The sequence below is a fragment of the Oreochromis aureus genome, linkage group 11, assembly GCF_013358895.1.
Source record: "Oreochromis aureus strain Israel breed Guangdong linkage group 11, ZZ_aureus, whole genome shotgun sequence".
Lineage (NCBI taxonomy): Eukaryota > Metazoa > Chordata > Actinopteri > Cichliformes > Cichlidae > Oreochromis > Oreochromis aureus.
In genome coordinates, this window is record NC_052952.1 from 30,190,713 (window position 1) to 30,213,687 (window position 22,975).

Here is a 22,975-nt window from a genome sequence, read left to right on the forward strand (position 1 = left end):
CCAAAACTTAATGAAATGCATTTGATTAACAACACCTCGTTGTTTGTCAAATAAACCTATTACTTTATTTTTCTTGTATTTTTTTTTCTTGGAGAATGTTTTTTAATGGACCAGCCCTTTCTTTACTTAGTTTTACATCCCCCTACCACTGTAGTCACTGCCACTAGTTCAGACCACAAAGCACAAATGGACATTTTCAATCACCACTCAACTGCAATCTTTTGACTCAAAACATCACTGAAAGCATAAGTTTACAGTTTGTGGTCGACAACATAAAACTGCACACATTGTGTTGTGAGCTGCAAAGCTGATTTCATTTACTCTTTGGCTAAACAACAGCTTCCAAAGACCAAAGCAGAATGTAAACAGCACCCTGCTGTGGTTTTATATGTTGCAGTTCAAACTCTTGTGCCAGAGAAATGAGGTGGGAACTTATGAAACTATGACACAAGACCAAAATTGACCTTTGACCGCAGGGACAATTAGCAGTGTGCCAGGTCTCACTCGCATTGAAGAAGATTTCTCAAGTCAGTGTCCAGTATCAGAGTGTAAAATCCGAGCTGGGCCCATGCCACTGAAATATCAGTGTGTTTAATTAAAGCCACAGGGGAAAAAAAGCCTTCAGTCTATAATCTCTGCCTCTCTAATCTCCTCCCAGCATGACAGCTTTCCAACGTGGATGACTTATTAAATCTCAGCTTGGTGCTCAGCAACAGAACACAATGAGAAATGATGTGGTAAGCACAGTGAGAAGCCTTTCTTTATAGTTAAAACCTTTTAATATTCTACCAGTAAACCCAATATCAGAAGCAAAGTGAGATCCCACTGATGAAAATCTCCCTATATCATACAGTTAAATTATTATCTTGTGCTTTTTATTATTTCTTTGTCCTTCCAATGTAGCATTTCATTGTTTTCTCCTGCGCTTACTTCATTTCCTAGTTCTTCTACTATTTTTGTTACTAGTGCCAAACTTCCTAGACATAATAAATTCAAATTTCACTCTTACACTCTGTAAACTTTCGCTGCTCTTTTCCTCTTTAGTCTGTCCCTTTGTGGCATGACGGAAAGATTGTATCACTCTGTCATTTGCAGGACAGACAGTAGACAGATGAAAGCAGATGAATGGGAAAAAAGACAATAAAAGTCAGATTTGTTCTTTGATTCCGTCAGCTGTGGGATCAGAGGACAGGATAGAAGGAAAGGCGGGGGGAGGAGATGGTTTACGACTCTCCCTCCATCTGCCTAATTTCTTTTTATGTGACTTCAATCTCTGTTCTATCTTCATTGCATATGTCTCTTTAGTTTGATCTTTCTACATAGTTAAAATTTCTGACTCATTTCTGCGTCATTTTTTGCATCCTCACAAAAGTTATTTAAATAGAAATGCTGTATTTCCACTGTTTTAAAAAATAAACTGCATCACAATCCCTGTTTGCATATGACTAGGATTACCTGCAGTAATTTATACGAATTGCATCTGTGATTTTAATCCCATGTAAACCTGCAGCTTCCATAGCCTGTAAATTAAAGAGTCCAACATACAAATGCATCTCTGTGATTTTTGCCAAGTCTTTCCCCACAAGAGTTATAGAGCCTGTGTTAGCCATTAGAAAGTAAGAAGGCATTTTGCATTTTTGGTGCAAATTCAGGAGGGCTTCTGCTGTTACACAGCATGGAAACCCACTGATAGGAGGAATAAAAGGAAAACAAGCTCAAAACCATTAGAAGAGTTTGAGCAGGCTCATTTGTTTCAATAGTTATGTGGCAGGCTATCAATAATAATGTAGCTGGGGCCACAGAAGATCCTAAATCAGAGTAAAATACTTTGCTTTCCCTGCATGAATCTGCAGTATGCACACAGATGTCAGAAGGTAATTTCTAAATTATATGTTTTTATGCTGTTTATGCACTTGTCTGTATTCTTTCCTCCACATTTCAATATCTTCGGTCCATGATTTGCTGTGGCTTCACATTTGGAATAAACACAACTCTCAGTTTTTATTAAATTCTACATCCTTCTTGTGTTTGCCTTTTCATCTTTCCATTTCTTCCATACCTCTATGAATTTCAGCCTCTTGATCCCCTCCCTGACAGTCTCTCACCCCTCCCACCATTGACCATATCCATATGTTAATAATAAAGTCTCTTCCAGTTCAACCACATCTATGAGGAAATCCTTTGGCAGGTCATCTATGCCTCTCTGATAAAGAACATTACAGATGTTTCATCCTCACTTTTCTCTTCCTGCCTCTGCGTTTTCTTTTCTTTTACATGACTTTCATACAGCAGCGTATGCTGGGTCCAAAAATGTGGCCTAGTGGAACCGATGTGGATTGTGCGTTATCCCACCCAAACCACTGCAGCATTTAATGAGCCCGAACCTGATTAAAATCTTGGGAAGATAAATAAAATGAAACTCGACCTGATCAAGCCTGAGGGAATAAGAAATTAGAGCCAGACTTGGACCAAATCCACATGGTGGTCAGGGCAGGGCACATTTGTTTTGGGCTGGGAAGCAAAGCTTCATCACAAACATTTATCTGATCCTGCTGATATGACCAGGCTCTAAACAGTTAATCTGAAACATTTTAACTTTACACACACTCAGTGATGACCTAGTGCTACCTGGAATTAAATGGAAGGCCTATCTGAATCAAAAATAATTGAGAAAAGCTGACAAAATAATCCAATTTGTTTCTTCATGACTAATCAAAGTTGGAGAGCAGACAAAGCAATTAAAAGCAAAACTACAAGAGGTAACAGTGTCACAGAAACATATGCAATCCTATGAGAATGGGCCACAAAAAAGTGGACAGCCAGCTTTAAACCTTACACACATGCAACTTCACATGTGGTATAGCTGGCAAACATGTTAGGAGAGAAAACGCTTGTTTATACCGAGCAGACAGCACACTGGGAATCTTTAACATTCATTTGTGGAAAAAAATATCAGACTTTTCAGAAACCACATGCTTCATGTTTATCAGCTAGTCGCTAATGCTGTCTGTCTGCCAAATGGTGATGGGCAGGTTGCATACAAAGGGGTTTTTAGGGATTTTGTGCAGGAAACAGTTTCCTTATGTGGTTGAAAACTATGCTCATGATCAGAATGAGAGTAAACCAAAACGCTAATGATGCAGGCCGCAAAACCACAGCTGTGAGCTCAAAGATACTATAAAGTTCCTCAGAGCTGATTGGAACGGTATAGATTATTCTCTCTAAGATAAAACGATGCAGCTTGCCCATTTGCTTCATTGTTTATATGAAAATATTAACCAAGATGTTCTAGCTGCTCAGCTTTAATTATAAAGATGTAAAGCAAATGCATTCAAGTTAATAAACAGTTAGATCATGAAAGGATAGGAATTAAACAACGGCTAAGGGCAAAAAAATAACTTTCTCTTTCTTACTGGGCTGACTACCTGCCTGCAGGCCATCACCTGGAATCTTCCCCTGGAGGCTCTAACAGTCTATATGCAGGTGTGTCTGTGAGCACCTGGAGGTTAAGTTGGCTTTGCTAAGACTCCTCCTAAAAATATTTTAAAAAGACAAAATCTCACACCTAGGAGCCAAGCGTCCCCAATCACACACACACACTCACAAAATCACGTACAGAAAACTGAATCTCAGTCAGCTGAATGAAAGACAGCCATTCATTGATAAGACAGTCACATAAACAGACCTTCTGAAGGAAAACAGTTTTCTGAAGAAAAACAAACCAGTCCACGACCGCCCCTCTGTGCTCCACAGCCTCGAGAAGGGTCTCAGTGTATGTGTGTGTGTCAGGGTGAGAGAAGGCAGCTAATGAGTTTAAATCTGTGTGTTCTTGGGGACAAATATCTCCTGGGGGAAGAAAATTATTAAGAGTGAGACAGAGAAAGAGAGAGGAAGTGGAAGTTTATCGACTCCCATCGGCCCTTTAATCTCATACGTAAAAACACACACGTGAACTAAGAGGCTGCCAGTTACATCAGAGAAATACACATATTCTACCTCTCCTTGTTAATGTGTTAACACATCACCGTCATCTAAGAGCAGAGTTCATGTGTAGATACACAGAAGACAGAGAGATGAAAGAAGTACATAAAGACACAGGTCTGAGAGCTTCATCATAAAGCATGCTTATGATGTATAGGTTTCACTAACAAAGCAGCATATGTAATAGCTTGTTTCAGGATTTTCAAAATCCTGATTTACATAATTGACTTTTTCTAGTACAAAATGGAAGATTAACTTTGCAGAAATGTATCTCTCTGATTTTTCTCTTAACATAAGCAGCTGTACATGAATGTATGCAAAATCTGTAAGACTTACATTTGAAAATACAGTACTGTGCAAAAGTTTTAAGCAGGTGAGGAAAAAATGCTGTAAACAAAGAATGTTTTCATCAATCAAAAAATTGCAGTGAATGAACAAAAAGAGAAAAAAAGAGAAATCAAATCAATATTTGGTATGACCATCCTTTGCCTTCAGCATCAATTCTTCTGGGTTCACTTGCACACAGTTTTTGAAGGAGCGCTGCTGGTAGGTTGTTCCAAACATCTTGGAGAACTAAACACAGATCTTCTGTGGATGTAGGCTCATCACATCCTTCCATCTCTTCATGTAATCGCACACACACTCAATGATGCTGAGATCAGAGCTCTATGGGGGTCATACCATCACTTCCAGTACTTCTTGTTCGTCTTTACGCTGAAGATAGCTCTTAATGCCTTTGGCTATATGTTTGGGGTCATTGTCCTTTTGCAGAATACATTTGGGGCCAATAAACAATCATTTATATTTCTGAAAGCATTCTTTGTTTACAGTACTTTTTCCACACATGCCTAAAACTTTTGCACAGTCCTATATATACATACATATATATATATATATATATATATATATATACATATATATATATATATATATATATATATATATATATATATATATATATATATATATATATATATATATATATATATATATATATATATATATATATATATATATATATATATATATATATATATATATATATATATATATATATATATATATATATATATATATATGTATATATCTACACCTTCCTCATCACTCTTTGATACGCACACGCATAGATACATGGTGTGAGAAGCCTGGCTGTTAATGGCGACGGTCCTGTTCTCCACAGTGGGATCAGTGTTTAGCCATGTTTAGAGCTCCATTTGGGGCCAGATAAATCAAGCTGCTGTCTACTAGAGGCCTCCATTAGGGGCCCTGCGAGGCCAGTGTACGGCCTGTCAGTCACGCCGTCAGTCAGCAAGCCGTCCTCTTCCAACGTTTGAACTCATAATTACAGAGAGACTCAGCTTGGCTTGGAGTGGCCTGGCTCCCGAGCCCCCCACCACTTCCCAGACAGCCGTGCTTACTAGCCCAACGCTAATGCTAATACTAACAAACGGCAGAATTTCACCTCCAGAGGAAACAGAAGAAAATATTTATGGAAACAGAAAAGTCCCCTTTTTCAACCCCCCGTTGGCTTTTTTCTTCTTCCAATTCCACAAACTGTTTTAGGGGATTTAGTTTTTATTTCTATGAGTGACAGTCCTGAGTTCTCCCTTGAATTTGAGAGGCAGACTAGGTAGCTACAAGGAGGAGCACCGATGCCAGTCAAACCTCTAGTAGCCATAAATTAATCAAACACCAGTTAGAGGGGGAGCGTGTAAAATACAGGGGATGTGATGACTGATGACTTTTTAAGGAGGGACCAGGGAGGGAGGTGGAAGAGAAACACACCTCCAACCAGGACAGAAGACAGAAGCGCTCACAGGGCAGAGCTGGAAATTTCCCGGAGCCACCAAACAAACTGGTGGATTTTGTCCATAGCTGGTTTCTCTTCTCTACGAGCTACTCTGACACAAAAATAATCATTCATGGGTCTTACTCTATTCTGAAACTCATCAATCATATTCGGGTAGTTCAAGCACTGGGTGTATTTTGGAATCAAGCCACTGTATTCGGCACATGAAAAAGTTTACACACACACACATAAAGTAAGACGTGGCTTGCTAGCTCTCAGGAATTCATGAATAAAATATAGGCCCATAAAGGCAGCATGAACAATGGAAATATTATCCTCAGCTGCATAAATGCACAGCCGACCACAGAGTATTCTCACAGGGAGCTCATTCCTCTTATCTCTGACGGCGCGTCGGCGATTGCCGGCCACTGCATGTGGAGACACACACCGCTAACGAGGGGGAAATCCCCCCTTGTTTGCCCAAGATTGATGCAGAAAATTTACCCAGCAGACATTCCTCCGAGCCAAAATGAAAGAGGTGCCTGGTTCACCAGCATTCCTGTTTAGCCGCACATTCCTTTACCATCCTAACAACGGTGTGAATGCACCCATGGAGCCGCAGCTTCATGGAATAAACCTCCACAAAACATCTTATGTTCTTACTCCAACAAGGTTTTACCTGGTAGGCTTTTGACCTGGTTAAATGACCTGGTAAAATCATGAACAATATATTACCTTCCTACATCAAGAACACTGAAATGCCTCTGAGCAAACTGTTGCAACTATTGAAATGGAAACCCAAAAGGTGACTCTAAATTTAACCAAATGACTGTTAAATACTATTTGTTGCAGAAAAGTTTGAACTGAAAGAACTTTAAAAACGCATTTTAGATAGAAAATTAAAAATAGAAACAAGGATACATGCAAACAACACTGGTTGATTAGAAATGACAAGAAAACGAAAAAGAATTCATATCCCTTAAATCTATAAACAGAAATTGTGATTCAAAATCCAATAAAAGAAAGAAAACAAATAAATAAAAGAACAGATAAAAACACCAAATTAATAGCAAATTAAGGCTTATCTAATGTCCTTGTCAAACCTTCTAGTAAAAATGAAGATATGATGTATCCTCACAAAATTCATCCAGTTACAGAGTCCAAACTGCTGAGCTGGCCCTGGCATCAGCAGCATGACTCTTAATACTGACATGAATTATTAATTTGATGTATTCATCACTCTTCCGACCAGCCCGTCGATAGCCTCCATTATGGCGGGTGTGTATACATTACAGAGTGTATAGTGTGTCAGAAACTTCCCGCATACAGGCCACTGGATGGCGGGAAGAGAGGAAGACACAGAAAGGGAGAGAGAGAGAGGGGGAAAAGTGTGATGGACAGGAGTGACACCAGAAAGCATTAGCTTGAGGAGGCAGAGTCAAAATTTCAGAGGTATAAAGAGCTAAAAAAAAGAAAGAAAGTTTGAGCCAGTGGCTTTTTGAGAGGAGATTTAAACTCCGGTCTGGAAGTCTTAAGAGAGAGTTATAAGGTTACATGTCAAAGTCAAAAAACAACAATGTCCAGTAAATCTATGGACGTGATACAATGTGATATCATCACATTACTGTAAATTGAAAGAAATGATGAATTTAAATTACATTAATTCACTAAAATTGATAAGTGACAAGTTATTTTCAGTTACACCAATACTTCTCTATCAAAGTCTTTGTGAAAGTAAAAGTACGGCTCCAGCAGGGCAACAAGTCAGTGCATGACAAACCACTGATTACAGTGATCATTTAAGTCAAGTTGCTGGTATCGTCACTGATTTTCAAAATGAGTAAATTAGTGTCTAAAAATGAAGCATCTGTGTACACAGAGTTATTTAATTTTACATGAGCTCACCTTATAAAAAAACAGAAAGAAAAAAAACCCCTGCAGATTAGTGATTACCAATTAATTAATCAAAGGTCCTTTCTAAAGTTTTACTCACCAAAATTGGTAGCAGCAATTAAAAACATTAAATATGTTCCACAATACTGAAAAATTATCACATCTTACATCTTAGACTCTTGAAGGTTCCTTCCTATAGAAACAGGTAAAAACTGCCATTTTTTTTGCAGTTGTGGATATACATGTTATAACCAAAGCTGTAGTCGCCTCAAGACACTTTATATGTTAAGGTAAAAACTTTATAATAATACAAAGAAAACCCCAACAATCAGATGAGCCCCTTTGAACAAGCACTTGGCAAAAGTGGGAAGGAAAAACCCTCTTTTAACAGGAAGTAACCTCTGGCAGAACCAGGCTCAGAAAGGGACAGCGATCAACCGCAATTTCACAACGGTTATTTGAAATTTAAATTAAGAAATGTTTAGTTCTGGGTGATATGTCATGATGTTATCAGGCTGCCTGCTATAACAGCTTATGAAATCAATTTTATGGTTATAATGTCATGACAATAATATTCAATATATATCCACAAAAATGAATTATATAGGAAACATTATAATGTCATCATGTTGCCCAGTAACCAGCTAGAAACGGGCTAATGTGGCTCACTTTTTACATTTATGCAACTACAACATCTTATTAAAGCATCAAATCATTTAAATTTCACAACCAACAGCACAGAGCCCAAACAATACTGCAGTATAGGCATGTGCTAATTAGCCAAATTAATACAAGACCGCTCTGAGCATGTAGAATGAACATGAAGTCATATCAGTACAGAAAGGTATATGAACACATGCAGCATTATATTTATTTATGATTATTATTATTTTGATTACCTTAAAATGATCAGACACTACTCCCCAAATCACTTATCCAGCTGAGGGGTGCCATGCATGGTATTTTAAAGCATGTGAAGAGCAGGGAGAGTGTGAGGTTCATGACATGTCATTTCAGTAACCTACCCTCTCAATAGCCCAGATTTTTTAATGTTATAAAAAAAAATTAGATAAATGTTCTGGAATTACTCGCTGATGATTTTTAAAAAATCTCTTTCAGCATGTCTAAAAATGCTGCTGTTGATGTATGAGCACAATAAGTACTGCTGAATAAATGGTTAAGGTGGTAGACATTCAGCAGACCCACACATTAACATTTAAGGCAGACATGTTTAGATCAGGCTCTCTGATTGCTTATCCTGGCAAGAGTCAAGACAACCCAAGGTGAACACTATTTATTTGGGTTAAAATGGCAATTAGAACTTCAACAAGCTCATTAATTTCCGCTCATTAAGCTCCAACAAACTCTCAGAGCTCTGGAAGTTAATTTGCATTAAATTAAGGTATTGTTAGTGCACACTGTTGGACAGAGAAAGCGGCTCTGATCACACAAAGCCAAACAGTAATGTACTGAAAGCTTTAACAGCTAATGAAGAGATGATGTCACCTAGCCCTGCTATGTTAACGAGAGGCTAATGGAAGGTGGAAGTAATGACCGCCAAGTCAAGAATTAGAATAAACACTAGGGGCAAGCAACCATCACTTTGTCTAACAAACACATACGTGCAATATCACGGTGACACTAATACTGCTCCACCCTCCAATACCTCACAGTTAAACAAAGAGAGAGACAAAAGCCGAACAGCTGCTTTGTTTTAAAATCGACTTTATACGGACCTCAGCTGCACATGCCAGTGTGTCTCTACAGTTTAAACCACATTCACTTAGACTGAGCCTTCTCCTGCCCAAAAATTAATAATCTCCACTGAATGGCCAACATGTTCTCATTTCAGGGTGACAAATACTTCAGTTCTGTCAGCCGCTGGTGTCACATTGACACAAATATCTATATATCTATAAGTATAAGAGTCTTTCATTTTCTGATTAGGTCGTAACACTAAGCCAGCATGTTGAAAAATAACACTCAACCACTGCAAAGAAATCACCTGTTGAGAAATCCATGTACCCTACATCGCCCCGGCCTGGTCTATTAGAAAATAAAGCAAAAAGACACCTTTCGCATACCTGACCAACACAACCATCTTTGATAAAGCTTAAGTATCATATAATCTCATAGCTAATACTAACTCTACCCCTGAAACCAAGTCTGAACCCTCATACACCCTTTAAAGGTGCCAAAATGTGAGCACTGGCCAAAATGTTCTCACCTTCCACAAGTATCCTCATGAGAGCTAATAGTCCAACTGGTCCTCACAAATATACACACAGCACACACAGAGACACACTGTGATGATGTGTTAGTGTAGATTTATAGTGTGAGGGCTACATTTTGGAGATTTATAGACTTCCTCTGTTTAGGTGATTAGCTGCGTGCTCACACCCAGTTGGACACACACACACACATACACACTTTAAACAGATATGGCACTGGGCTGATACTTTTGTTCCCAAGTACATATGCTCCCTCTCATTCTTGTGTGAGTGTGCTTTCAAGATGACACAAAACAGCATAAAAACATAGGGAAACACATGCTAAGCCACAGTGAAATCACAGTAAGTACCCAGCCCTAAAGTTTCTTGTACCCACCCCTCCTGGAAGTTTCTAAGGTGCCATGAGGTCATATAAGATGCCTTGCTTTGTGCTTGTTCCACAAGCCTGAGGGTCTCCTCTCAGAGTTGTCCCAAACAGATGCTGAACTACCTCAGATGGCTCCTTTGAATAATAGCTTCCTCCCTCTTTAATATTGGCGTATGGGGTTACATCAGACAGGCTGGGGATCTAAGACTCCAAGCAAAAAAGCAAACCTCAGTGCATGTGTCTGACCTGGCTGTAAGTGGCATCCATTAGTGTATCAAGGTTCTGCAGGGGTGCTGGGGTTTTGTCCTTGAACCGAGTCAGCAGGCGGCGCTGGATGGCTCTGAACTGGACTGCTCGCTCCGACAGCAGGTCCTGATATTTCTGAGCACTGATGCGCAGCTAAGAGACAAAATGACAAATATTTAACAGACAAATTGTGGTTTAACTTAATAAAATTAAATAAGTTCTGACACCTGACAGGTGTCAGAACTGATAATAACCAAATTGACTGATATTTAACTCATTTCTTTTTTAATCCCTGACCCTTGACAATGGAGGATTTACACTTATGGTTGCCCTCGGTGTGTGTTAGTACCTGGAAGTGATTGTCTACAGACAGGAAGTACTCCTCCAGTGGGAGAGGTCCACTGAAACTTTTCTTGAAATCCTTGATTCCCACTTTGGAGAAATGCTGGTCAAACCTGTGGACCAGCTCCTTCACAACCAACCACATGTCTTCAAAGCTGTCGCTCTGAATACGGTAACGTTCTGACAAACACACACATAAAATATATAAGATATTTATGCATATATATTCTAATATGGAAAATATAATTGATGATACATGCTAACGAAAGATGGTTAGAGTTCTTAAATAGTTAAAACTATCTAAACCACTGAGCCTTGTGTAGTGTGTAAATGTGTATTGATGCGACTAAGAACATATATTTAAACACCTGGTACTAAAGTTTGTTAAGAATGAAAGAGCAGACGAATATAAGTAGTGACACAGTGACAAGTGATATTTATAAAAAGATCTCTAAGAACCAGAAATGGATTAAGGGGATATACAGTTTTAGAATCACAGGTGCCACTTTGGCTCAGTGGATGAGCAGAAAACCACATGTTGCACGGCCGAAGAGAGGCGGTCTGGGTTCGAATCCTATCCTGGCCCTTTGCTGCATATCTTCTCTATCTCTCTCACCCTACTTTCCTCTGTGTCTATCTTCACTGCTTCACTAACCAAAAAAGGAAACAACAAACAAACAAAAAACCTGAAAATAACAATAAAAAAGTTTTTAAATTGTCTTCATATGAATGTCTCATAGAGGTTTGTAAAAGTCCATAGAAGTGATGCAAGAAGTCAGACTTAAAGTGGTGTATGTAAAAATTAAAAGCTCAGTATCAGCTATATAGAGCCTATCTCAGCTGACACTCAGCTAGAGGCGGGGCACACCTTTGACATGTTACTATAGAGACAATCCTTCATGTTCAGAAAAGAAAGAAAGAAGGTTCTTAGTGAGGGTACTCAAGCAGCTACTCAACCTTTGACCAACCGGCTGCGAGCCTACAACATTCTTGCTGTAAGATTATAATACAGTGGTCCCTCGTTTATCGCGGGAGTTACGTTCTAAAAATAACCAGCAATAGGTGAAATCTCTGAAGAAGCCAGCTTTAATTTATACAATTATTATAGATGTCTTACAGCTGTAAAACCCCTCACTACACACTTTATACACTTTTCTCAGACAGGCACGAAAATTTCCACATTTTTCTCTCATGTTTAAAAACCCTCAAAGTTCAAACCTTTGCCCAAAATATAAGTCCAGTGTTATAGAATGAAACCTAAGATCAAACCCTGTTTTCAGGTCCAGAACATGGGAATAGAGCAGCTGTGAGACAATTCAACATTAATGAATCAATGGTACGGAAGTAGAGGAAGCAAGAAGGATGAGTTGAGTAAAGTTTGACTTATCTGACTGTTTTGTTTCGCTTAATCCCGTGCGCCTTATGGTCCGAAAAATACAGTAATTTCTACCTTCCTTTAGCATGTCCAGAAGTTCAACTTTTTATGCATCTGGTTAGCATCTGCCTTTTGGGTGCTACCGCAGGTGCCTTTGACGGTGCAAAACGTTTCATCAACATTGTTGTGTTTGTTGGGGAGAAAACTTACAAACATACAGTACAGCACTTCAGAGTCACACTGCTAGCGATCGAAGATTTATGTAAATTCGACAAGCAAAAAAATCCGCGAAACAGCGAGAGGTGAACCGCGTTATAGCGAGGGACCACTGTACTTACCATGTGCCACCAAACTACCTATTCTCTTTTAATCCAACAGGTATCAACAAAAGGTACTCAACGACTCCAAGAAATACAAAAAGGCATGATTTTCTATCACAAGTAATTAAAAGCTATCAAAAGAAATTAGCAGGTGAAGACAGGCTATGAAAAAGACATCTGGTAAAAAAACATTAGACACCTGGAACAGGACTGTATTAGAAACAGATAATTCGCAAGGCTTGTTTTAATCCCACAATTAAACAGCTTTAATGGGGCCAAAAGATGAATCTTATTAAATACCCGTTCATTATCCAATGCCGTTAGACTTACGGGAGGTCTTGGAGGCTAGCACAGTAACCCTGGCTCCTGACAGAAGCTGGAAAGCCAAACTATTCCCATCCTTATCTTCTGATTTTGCTGAAAACTCTGCAGAGAGAGACAGAAAGACAAAAAAACAATGTGATGAGACAGATAGGACAGGCTATCATGATATAGGACGCCAACAAAGGAGAACAAGATACAGTTGCATGTACAAACACAAAATAAGCTTACACAAATCTCTATTCACACAAAAAGAACACACTCAGTATGAACACCATGTGTGTGTGTTTAGACGTCAGAGCTGCTGACTGTGGCCGATTGTAGATAACTGGGAAGCAGAACAGACGTTCCCAGAGCTCAGACCTACACACACACACGGAATCACAAATAAACACGCATAAACAGACTCGTATAAATACACAACCACACACCGATACATAACCGTTGATTATTCATATAAATGTATACACATTCACACAGCTACACATCTCTCATTGCCTTCACTAGCTTTCCATTCATGCTTACATCATCTGGCTTTGTGTAAAACACTTAGGTAGCCACGTCATTGATTATTGGCTATTACGAATCATTAACTGTAAGATGTAGTCAATGCAGAAGAACTAAACAGACACACACGGTAAAGTGTGCATGAAAAAAAAATTGTTTAATCACTGACATTTTACTGATTTGTGCTTTATATAGCATTCTTTCCCTATTTGTCACTTATACCTAGAGCTAAGCTTTTGGTGTGGGTTTACATTTCGACGTGTGCACAAGCCAACCAGTTGCAATAAGTGGACAACCCACTTTAAACAAATGTACGTTAAGGTCAATACTGCATACCGATCTGCACAGAAAATGACTGAAACAGAGCAGTGCGCTTTGGTTTCTGGAAATCTGTGATTCAAATACAGAACCATTAATTGTTTGGGAAACTGAGAACGCCACCAACACATCATTGTTAAGTGTTTGCATACAGAGTGAGTGTGCTATTACCTCGGAAGATGGAGCTGAGGTCAACTGGTGGCTGGTTGGTGTCCACAGTTATCTTAAACTTGGTGGCTTTGGGTGGAGGACAAGCGACACACACCAATGACAGAGGAAGATTGAACCTGGACTGGAGGACCTTGGGAACTCCTGCAAATAAGAACCATCACTATAATCAGAAAAGGTTCTTAAAAAAGTAGACTATTTATTACTATCATTATTATTATTATTATTAATTAATTAATTAATTAATTCTGCATTGCTCATCTTAAAATCTTAAATCCAGTCTCCCTCCTCCTGTTGCTCCTTTCCAGAAATAGAACCTTAAAGTTAGAGACTACTCCTTCAATTTCGCCCAACCCCGCGCAGTGACTCAAATGAGGCCTCCACATCGCTTTTTTAGCTTTCTCTCCAAACAGCAGTTAACGTTTGTTCACACAGTCAACAGTTCAGGTATTCCTATTGCATGAGCATCTGAGAGCTAGAAGACCGAGAGACTCGACATCAACGCCAAGTGTGGAGGTGAGTTTGTCGAAGATCAGAAAGGGAAGTTTTGTGAAAGATGGTGGGGACTGACTGACAAGAAAAAAGAAAAAGGAAGTGAGGAGGCGAGTTAAGGCCAACTACAACTATGTTCGAAGTGTATGGAGTGCTGAGCTTGGCAGAAATGTACACTTAGCTAGAATAACAGTGCGAGGGAAAGGAGCGATGGAGGAAAACAGTTGTTAGGAAGAGATGGAGCGAAGTAACCAGAGGAGAGGAGGTGAGCTAATGACAGGAGAGTTGAGCAGAAAAACAAGTGGAAATAAACCAACATGTGAGAGAGAGAGACTGAAAGGAAAATAATATGAGAAGGGACGGTTTAATTAGGGAAAGTTCCAGGTTATTACAGATAGTAATAATTACCCACAACTACTGTGCACCTTTTCCTCCCAGACAAGCAATTATTATGTGATTATGTGAATAATTCAATTTGGTTTGAATGTATGCACTGAGGCCTAGAGAGAAAAGGGGAAGAGGCAAAGCCAAGGAAAACAGTAGAAAAGAGGGGAAAAGGAAGATGGAGAGAGAGAAAAAGTTCAAAGTTTTAAAGAGCAAGACGGACTGAGGCCTGCTTTCTTCTTTCCTCACTCAGCTAAATTCTCAATGACCCTTCGTTCTGGATGGCTGGATAGTTAAACAACACATCACTTCCAACAAACACAACAAAGAGGGTTAGATATACATGTTGTCAAAGTGAATATGCTGCAGATTTACTAAATATAAAAATCAATCTAAATGCAAACTATTCTCAGCGCTGTTCATTAACGTTAGCGGTCATGATACGTCGATCCATTTTTCACTTTTTTTATCATCCAGCTGACTGTTCAGTTCCCGCCTTTGAACATGATCGCCTTAACACAGAAAATATCCAATTCCGATCTCCAACAAAATACAATTTCACGTTTTGACTCTATAAAAAAAAAACAATTTGATCTTTTTTTATGTGCTTTTGCATTCAAGCTCATTTAATAAACATCACAAATTTTTTAAATATATAACAGATGACCAATGTGTTTTAAAGTAACATTGATGATAATCAGGGCAGACATGATGTGCGCTGTGATGGATTGGCTGACTCAGGCGAGTTTCAAGTGTTTCCAAGTTGAATTTCACAACATACTGAAATGAATGAAAGCACTGGCTGCCCGAAAGGAAGGAAGGAAAAACATTAAAAAATCAAAAACACCAAGGTATCAAGTAAAGGTCGCTATAGCTTTGGAAAATGATCCCTACTAAGGTAAAGTTTATAGGATATATAGTGAATGGTGAATGCAGCCACTTAAATCCTTTTATTATGTGTTCTGATGGTATTTTTTTGCCCTTACGGTCCTTCCTTACTAAGGTAATAATAAGGGATGTTTTATGTTTGAAACACATTTCAAACACTGTTTGCTGAGTCAGGCTGGTTTTGTTGATCTTACCATTTAAACAAGAAACTCTAAAGAAACGCTAAGATTGGAAAGCGAGAGGAGGAGGAAATATAAACACATAATAAAAGTTACAAGTAGGGAAAAATGACAAAGAAAGGACAAAGAGATGGAGACAAATTAGAGGAAAATAATGCTGACAAAGCAACAAAGGGGGGAAAAAAAGAGTTGAACATGGAGAAGAAAGGATGGTGAGACAGACAGGGAAGAATGAATTGGACTAACAGGAGGTGGCATAGGTGTGTGCACGCTTATCGCCAACTCCATACAGTGTTATGAAGCTGTGTTTGCCCCCTTCTTGATTCCTTTTGCACATTTGTCACACTTACATGTTTTAATCAAACAAATTAAAATATTAGACAAAGATACGTTGACTAAATACAAAGTGGGGGTTTTTTTAAATTATGATTTTCTTTATTTATTAAAGGAAACAAGCTACCCAAACATACGTCACCCTGTGTGAAAAAGTGATTGCCCCCTAAACCTAATAACTGGTTGTGCCAACCTTGGCAGCAAGAACTGCAATTGGCAACAAAAACTGCAATCAAGCATTTGTGATAACTGGCAATAAGTCTTTCGCAGCGCTAGAGAGGAATTTTGGCCCACTCTTCTTTGCAGAATTGTTTTAACTTAGCTACACTGGAGAGTTTCCGAGCATGAATGGCCTGTTTAAGGTCATGCCAAAGCATCTCAATTGAATTTAAGTCTGGACTTTGACTAGGCCACTCCAAAATCTTTGTTTTGTATTTTTGAATCATTCAGAGGTAGAATTGCTGGTGTATGTGGGATTATTGTCTTGGTGCATGTCCCAAGTGCTCTTAAGCTTCAGGGTATGAACTGATGGCTGCACACTCTCCTTCTAGTAGAGAGAAGTCATGGCACCATCGATTACAACAAGTCGTCCAGTCGTCCGTCTTAAAGCAGTAAAGCAGCCCCAGACCATATGATTATACTATGTATTATCATGTTGGCATGATGTTCCACAGATGTTTTTCCCAAAAGTCTTGGGGATCATCAAGATCATTTTTGTAAGATAAGCCTTTGTGTTCTTTTTGGTCAGCAGTGTTTTTTGCCTTGGAGCACTCCCATTTTTGCCCAGTCCCTTTCTTATCGTTGAGTCATTAAGACTGACCTTAGCTGATCCAAGAGAGGCCTGCAGTTCTTTAGATTTTATTCTGGGTTTTTTGCTATCTACTGGATGAGACATCAATGCACTCTTGCAGTAATTTTTAGGCCAGCCATTCCTGGGAAGGTTCACCACTGTTCCAACTTCTCTGACCCTGGTTCGCTGCAGTCCCAAAGCCTAAGAAATGCCTTGTAACTCTTTCCAAACAGACAGATGTCTTTAGATTGTGGCATTATGTGTTACTTTTTGAGATCTTTTTTATCCAGGTTTTTTTCCAGGTTTCTCTCCTTAATAAATAAATTCATCATTTAAAAGTCCCACTTTGGACTTCCTCATTTTATCTTTGTCCATCCATTCATTCTCTTCATCATATTCCTTTCAGGGTCGTGAGGAGGCTGAAGCCTGTCCCAGTTACCAGAGTACATCCTGGACAGATCGCCAGACCACCATTCACACTGACATCTATGGCCAATTTAAAATAATGAATTAAGCTAACCCCACTAAATGCATGTCTTTGGACTGTGGGAGGAAGCTGGAGTTCCCACACAGACACAGGGAGAACACACAAACTCCACACAGAAAGGCCATGGCACAGATGGGGGATTTGAACCCAGGACCTTCTTGCTGTGAGGCAACAGTGGTAACCAGTGTTTCACCATGTTGCCCAGGTTATCTTTGTGTAAAATTTAAACTCGGTTGAAGATGACAAAAAAGTCTGGAAAACAAACAAACCAGAAAAGAGGAAAATACTTCTGGTCACCTCCAGTCCAGAGTTTTATGCATGGAGACACAGTTAGTTTGTGTGTCTGTGCTTGTGTCTGTGTTGCTAAAATAATGACTTGGAATATGAAATATACTTTTTCATCATCGAGATTTTAGACTAATTAGATGAGCTTAAACTGCATAAAGTGATTAAAAAAGTGAAAAAGCAAAGAAAGAAAAGACCTGATAAGATAATAACAACTCCAATGTTAAAGAGTTACAAGAGGCGAGCATTGTTGTGTGGTCTCAGACACACAACAGTGTTCATCCATGAACACTATTGTTGTGTGGTCTCAGACACACAACAGTGTTCATCCATGAATGCTTTCTAAATGCAGGCTCTGAACAAACATGATACATGTTTTTGTAGATGCATATCATAACCATTTTAAAATAACTCAAATACAGAATGTCTCTGCTAAAGTTGCACTCTGAGACACGCAAAGTAAATGTTTAATATTGTAGTTTGTTATTTTTTTCTCTGTTTTAGTCAGTTTTGATGTTGAGAAGGACGTCAGCAGAAAGAAAAACAGCAAATTGTTCAAATTGTTGTTGTTTGAGGAAATGCTTCAATTCAGAAACTGGAACTGAGGCCTGCAGTAAGACTAAAGCCAAAGAATAAGTGGCTAAACACAATTTCTCAGCTACAGTAAACTGAGGTTTCCCTGTTTTTCTTACAGATTCTTTAATCCATCCACTGCCTCTCCTGAGTTTTCTGTAAGCTGCTGATGTTTTGGGGATGTATAAATTGAAAAAAGTGTAGGTGCATTTGAATCTACAGATCAAATCACACATTGTAACCTCTAAGCCGTTAACTTCCTTTCTGATAGCTCCTAGCAAAAAAAGAAAAAGGTGGGGTTGGGAAGTGAGATAGAGGAAATAAAGCCATAAAGTCATTTCTATTATCAAATGTTAAATACTTAAAGTCACAGTGTACTGTAATGGAATGGAAGCGTACTTCCATCGCACTGTAATATGAGAAGACTGATTCCAACAGATGTATCTTTGCGGTACAGTATGTCAGAGACAGAGGGGGGAGAGAGAAGGGGAGAGGAGAGAGAGAGAGACCACAGAGTTTATTTAAGAAGGAGACCACTGTACAGAATCAGGTTCTTACCACAGCAGCGGTGATGTTACTCATATGTTTGTGTCTATATGCATTCAGAGATGTGTGTGCGTGTCAATCGGCTCTGCATTTAATGCACATATCCTCCTGCCTTACTTGTGTGTGGACCCAAGCAAAACAATAAAAGTTAGAAAAAATCACTGCACAGTCTGGTCCTCAATAAATCATGTGCACATGCTGCAGCTAACCTGCACTACATTTTAGCATTAAATATCCAGGTGAGTTCCTATGCCTCTCTTATAGTGTATTAGTAATCTGGCATTTATGCTCTGCATAAATCTATACACTGTTATTTAACAAGGCGTGATGGTTTAAACAATCCTAAAACTTTTGTTTCCCAAAGCTACGGTCCAGTTTGTACTGAATGCAACAATTAACTAGGGCTACCCATGACTCAGGACAGGAGATCCAGTGGATCAACCCTGATGGTGGGGCTGCTGTTTTATAGTTCATCATATTCAAAGGTGTTTTGTGTAGCCTTCTAGCTAGCATACTAGAGTTTCACTTATGTCCTACATATTTTAAATCAACTGACAAGTTCTCACAGGCCTGTCTGATGGACTCCAGTAACACTACACTAATACTTCCTCTAAATTCTTTAATTAATTAGATTTTTTTTCCTAATTACTAGATTGAATAGTGCTCCTAAAAAAACAACCCTTGGGGTACACGCATTGCTGCCCGAGAATCACTAGTCTAGTGAATTCATCGAGTGAATAAATATCCTCACAAAATAGCCATACAAACATGTGTGAGTGTACTGCTGCAGAGCCACTACAGATTATAGGGGTCCAGTTCTGTATCAAAGCACACAAACTCACAAACACAAACAAACTTAAATAAATGCCAGCTGACAACTAGGAGCACTACTGCTGGAGTGCATGTGTGCGCAGCAAGTCAACACACTTTACGCTTGTATGTGTGAGACAGATGATATTTCTGTGTAAACTCAACAGTTTAAAAGAATAAATGGATATAAAGGGATATTTACATTTTCTATAAAGTGGGAAAATGTGTGTGTGTACAAGTGTGTTTGTGTATTTGAATTAGAGTATGTGTGTGTATAGACTCTTGCCAAGTATATCACATAACAGGAACATAAACAGTAGGCAGCAGGCTCTTCCTGTATATACAGCTCCGAATGTATGTGTGTGTGTGTTTTGAAAGTATATGGCGTAGTTTTGATAATCTGTACGTTTCAGTAAGTGTAGAAGTGTACGTGAATATACAAGAACATGGGTGTGATCTCAGTAGAGCATACGTACATGTTTGTCTTTTTAATAAAAGACTGTCTTTCTACTTGCTCTAGTCTACGAAGCTCTATGAAAAAAGCACTTACCTTTAGGGTTAAGCTCTGCAGAAATGAAAAGGAAAGAGTTCAATGTTATAATATGAAAGGTGAAGGAATGAAAAAACAGAAAAAAGAAAGTGTTATCAGTTCTCCCATCTAGTTTTATTTGGTCGGACCAGTAACAAAGAACTGGAAGAACTGGCAAGGGAATTCCCTGAGAAAACCTCCATCTTCCTTCATATGGATATAGACAGACCTAAAAAAATTCCTCTCAAGTGTTTGGTTTGCCTTCCCACACAACTGGAAAGTACAGCTGGAGGAAAAGGCAGCCATCTGACTCAGCCATACCGATCGTGAATATGATAAGATGTCCAAATTGAAAATTAAATAGTCTATCGTCATGAGGTTTGTGTGGAAATCGGGCTGACGGGATCAACAGAAAGAGACGTCTATTCTTATAACCTGATCAGTATTAACTCATTTAGAAGAAGAAATCTGTGGAAGGCCTAAGTAGAACCAGAAGGAGCATTCAATTATGATGCAGCAAAACAGGTTTGGTTGATAGTTTTAACCTTCAAATGAAAATACATGAAGGATTTTTTTGTGTGTGTTCCTTGTGGTGATAAAAAGAAATTACTTTAGTTTGTGTCTGTCTGTTTATGTGAAGGACTACAAGTCAGGGCTGAAAAAGCAACACAAAAATATTTGTGATAAGACAGCATCTCTTCTCTGTGCTCCTCAGTGCTATATTTTTCCAGCTGCCCCGGGATTTAAAAAGTCAGTGTGCTGCTTCTCTAACCTTTAGTTCACAGCAACAGAAGTCTGGCAGATTAAACTCTGATATGATTGGTTGAAGAGGATTTCCTGTGAAGGTGAATGAGAAGCAGATGGCAGGTTGCAAGCCAATGAAAAGGCAGCGAGGTGCTGAGTCAAAAGGTTCACGTCTTATTAAACCTGATGAAAGTCGCGCTTCCTATGGCTGCCTCTCCTTCCTGTAATAACTCTGCCTCCATCGCTCCCTCGCGTCATAACTCTGCCACTTCTTTAAGAAGCAAGATTTTTTACAGTTTAAAGAGTTTGTATTTCAAAGATATAATTTCATGTCAAGTGCACAGGATATATACTGTTAAGAATACAGGGTACCTAACAATATATTTCGTTGGGTCTGAATCAATTCAATTTTATTTATATAGCGCCAAATCACACCTAATGATCAGCTGAACTAATGGCTAGTTGGTAATATTTTTTATGTTTTACTTATTTATTCAGTTTTATGCTCTGCATATGTATAAAGAAATGTTTGCTTTTCTTTCCTCATATCAAAAGAACTCTTCTTACATATTATTTGACTTTATATAAAGGTGCAATAAACAGGAAAAAAACAATAAAATAAATAAATGCAGAGGTAGCCCTTGCTTTTAAAAGTTTTATTAAAAAATCATTATCACTGTTTGCACATACCGACTTCACATGCTTTTGTATATATGCACAAACATAGCCAAATACAACACAAGAGACTGGAGTTTGATCCATTCCCTCACAATAATATATTTTTGCTTTAACTACCTGCTTGTTTTTATTAAAAGCTCATGGTTTTCCTGGCTCTAAAATGTGCCTTTAAGTTTCTTCTCACAGCTGCTTGAGGTTCTTTAACTTGAAAACATAGCTATGGGCCACAATATTACCACACCCAAATTATTACCACAATTTTTTCCTGGTAATAAGACTACAATACTCCAACATACATAAAGTTTCTTTCAGTTCTCAGCAGTAATGTTGCTGCAAGCATATTGGTCCTCTGTCCTGACTCACTGATAATGTAGCTCTGCTATACGGAGCATTATTCAAAAAAAGAAACATCGGAGCTATTGGCAGTTTGATGGCTAATCTACCTCAAATGCAGGATCAGCCGCATACCTACAAAATCCCATAATATCTTCATATTGAGCAGTATTATCTAATCCTGAAATGCTAAGTCCAGTAATTACTTTGTCTGGGGCTCAGATTACTACTCTACACTGCCAACGAAAAGAAAGAAAAACCATAACTGGGAGGGAAGAAAAAGGAAGAAAAAGACTGGATAAAACAACACAAAAATGGACGAGAGAGAAAGAAAAGTGAGAAGGACCTAAAAGCACCCATTACATTTTTTAAATGTAAAAGACATGTCAAATGGAGCAAGGAGGCTCTCACAGCAAAAACCCACGCGCACACATACACATGCGTGGATACACACACACACACACACACACACACACACACACACACACATGCAGTAGCCGCTTCTGGCCAGCTGCCAGGCAATGGTCAATCAGCCTTTGGTTTTCAAAAATCTCCTTCAAGTGAAACTCTGGATCCATTAGTGGTAGAATTAGAAAAGTTTAATGTTTCATGGCTGCAAGCCTTTATTATATCAATAATAGCTGAAGAAGCTGAGAAGGTGTTCTTTTTATAATTAATTACAGAGCTCAGAACTGTCGTCATTCTTTTTAAGAGTAAATAAAATCTCTTTACTTTCGAAAAATCCATTCTCCACTTTGTAACACCCTTTCGTGCACAAACCAGTGTTTTCATTGTTTTTTTTGTTTTTGTTTTTTTCTTAGATTAACAAGAAAGTACAACATCAGGATCATATTTTCCTCCATCAGTTGACAACTGGCTTCTGGCTGACAACTGCGGGCTCGTGGACTGAGGACGTAACAGAGGAGCATCCTTGTAAGGCGCTACTTTTCCCACAGGAGGTTCACAGTTTGAACCCATGTTCCACAGTGCTGCAGTGTCCATGAACAAAGCACAATGGACAATAAAAGGTTATTATTCTTGTTTCTCTTCTGTCTGCACTGATGTA

The 22,975-nt window shown here is 38.7% G+C and overlaps 1 protein-coding gene across 1 annotated transcript in view; it reads right to left on the reverse strand.

Moving 5' to 3' along the window:
- Positions 1-22,975, reverse strand: part of bbs9 (Bardet-Biedl syndrome 9) — a 169,695-nt gene that overhangs the window by 100,018 nt on the left and 46,702 nt on the right. The window contains exons 15-18 of the mRNA XM_031756711.2: positions 13,862-14,002; positions 12,875-12,970; positions 10,857-11,029; positions 10,508-10,660 (exon numbers count right to left, since the gene is read on the reverse strand). Coding sequence (XP_031612571.1) covers positions 10,508-10,660; positions 10,857-11,029; positions 12,875-12,970; positions 13,862-14,002 — 563 coding nt within the window. The remainder of the gene's footprint in view (positions 1-10,507; positions 10,661-10,856; positions 11,030-12,874; positions 12,971-13,861; positions 14,003-22,975) is intronic.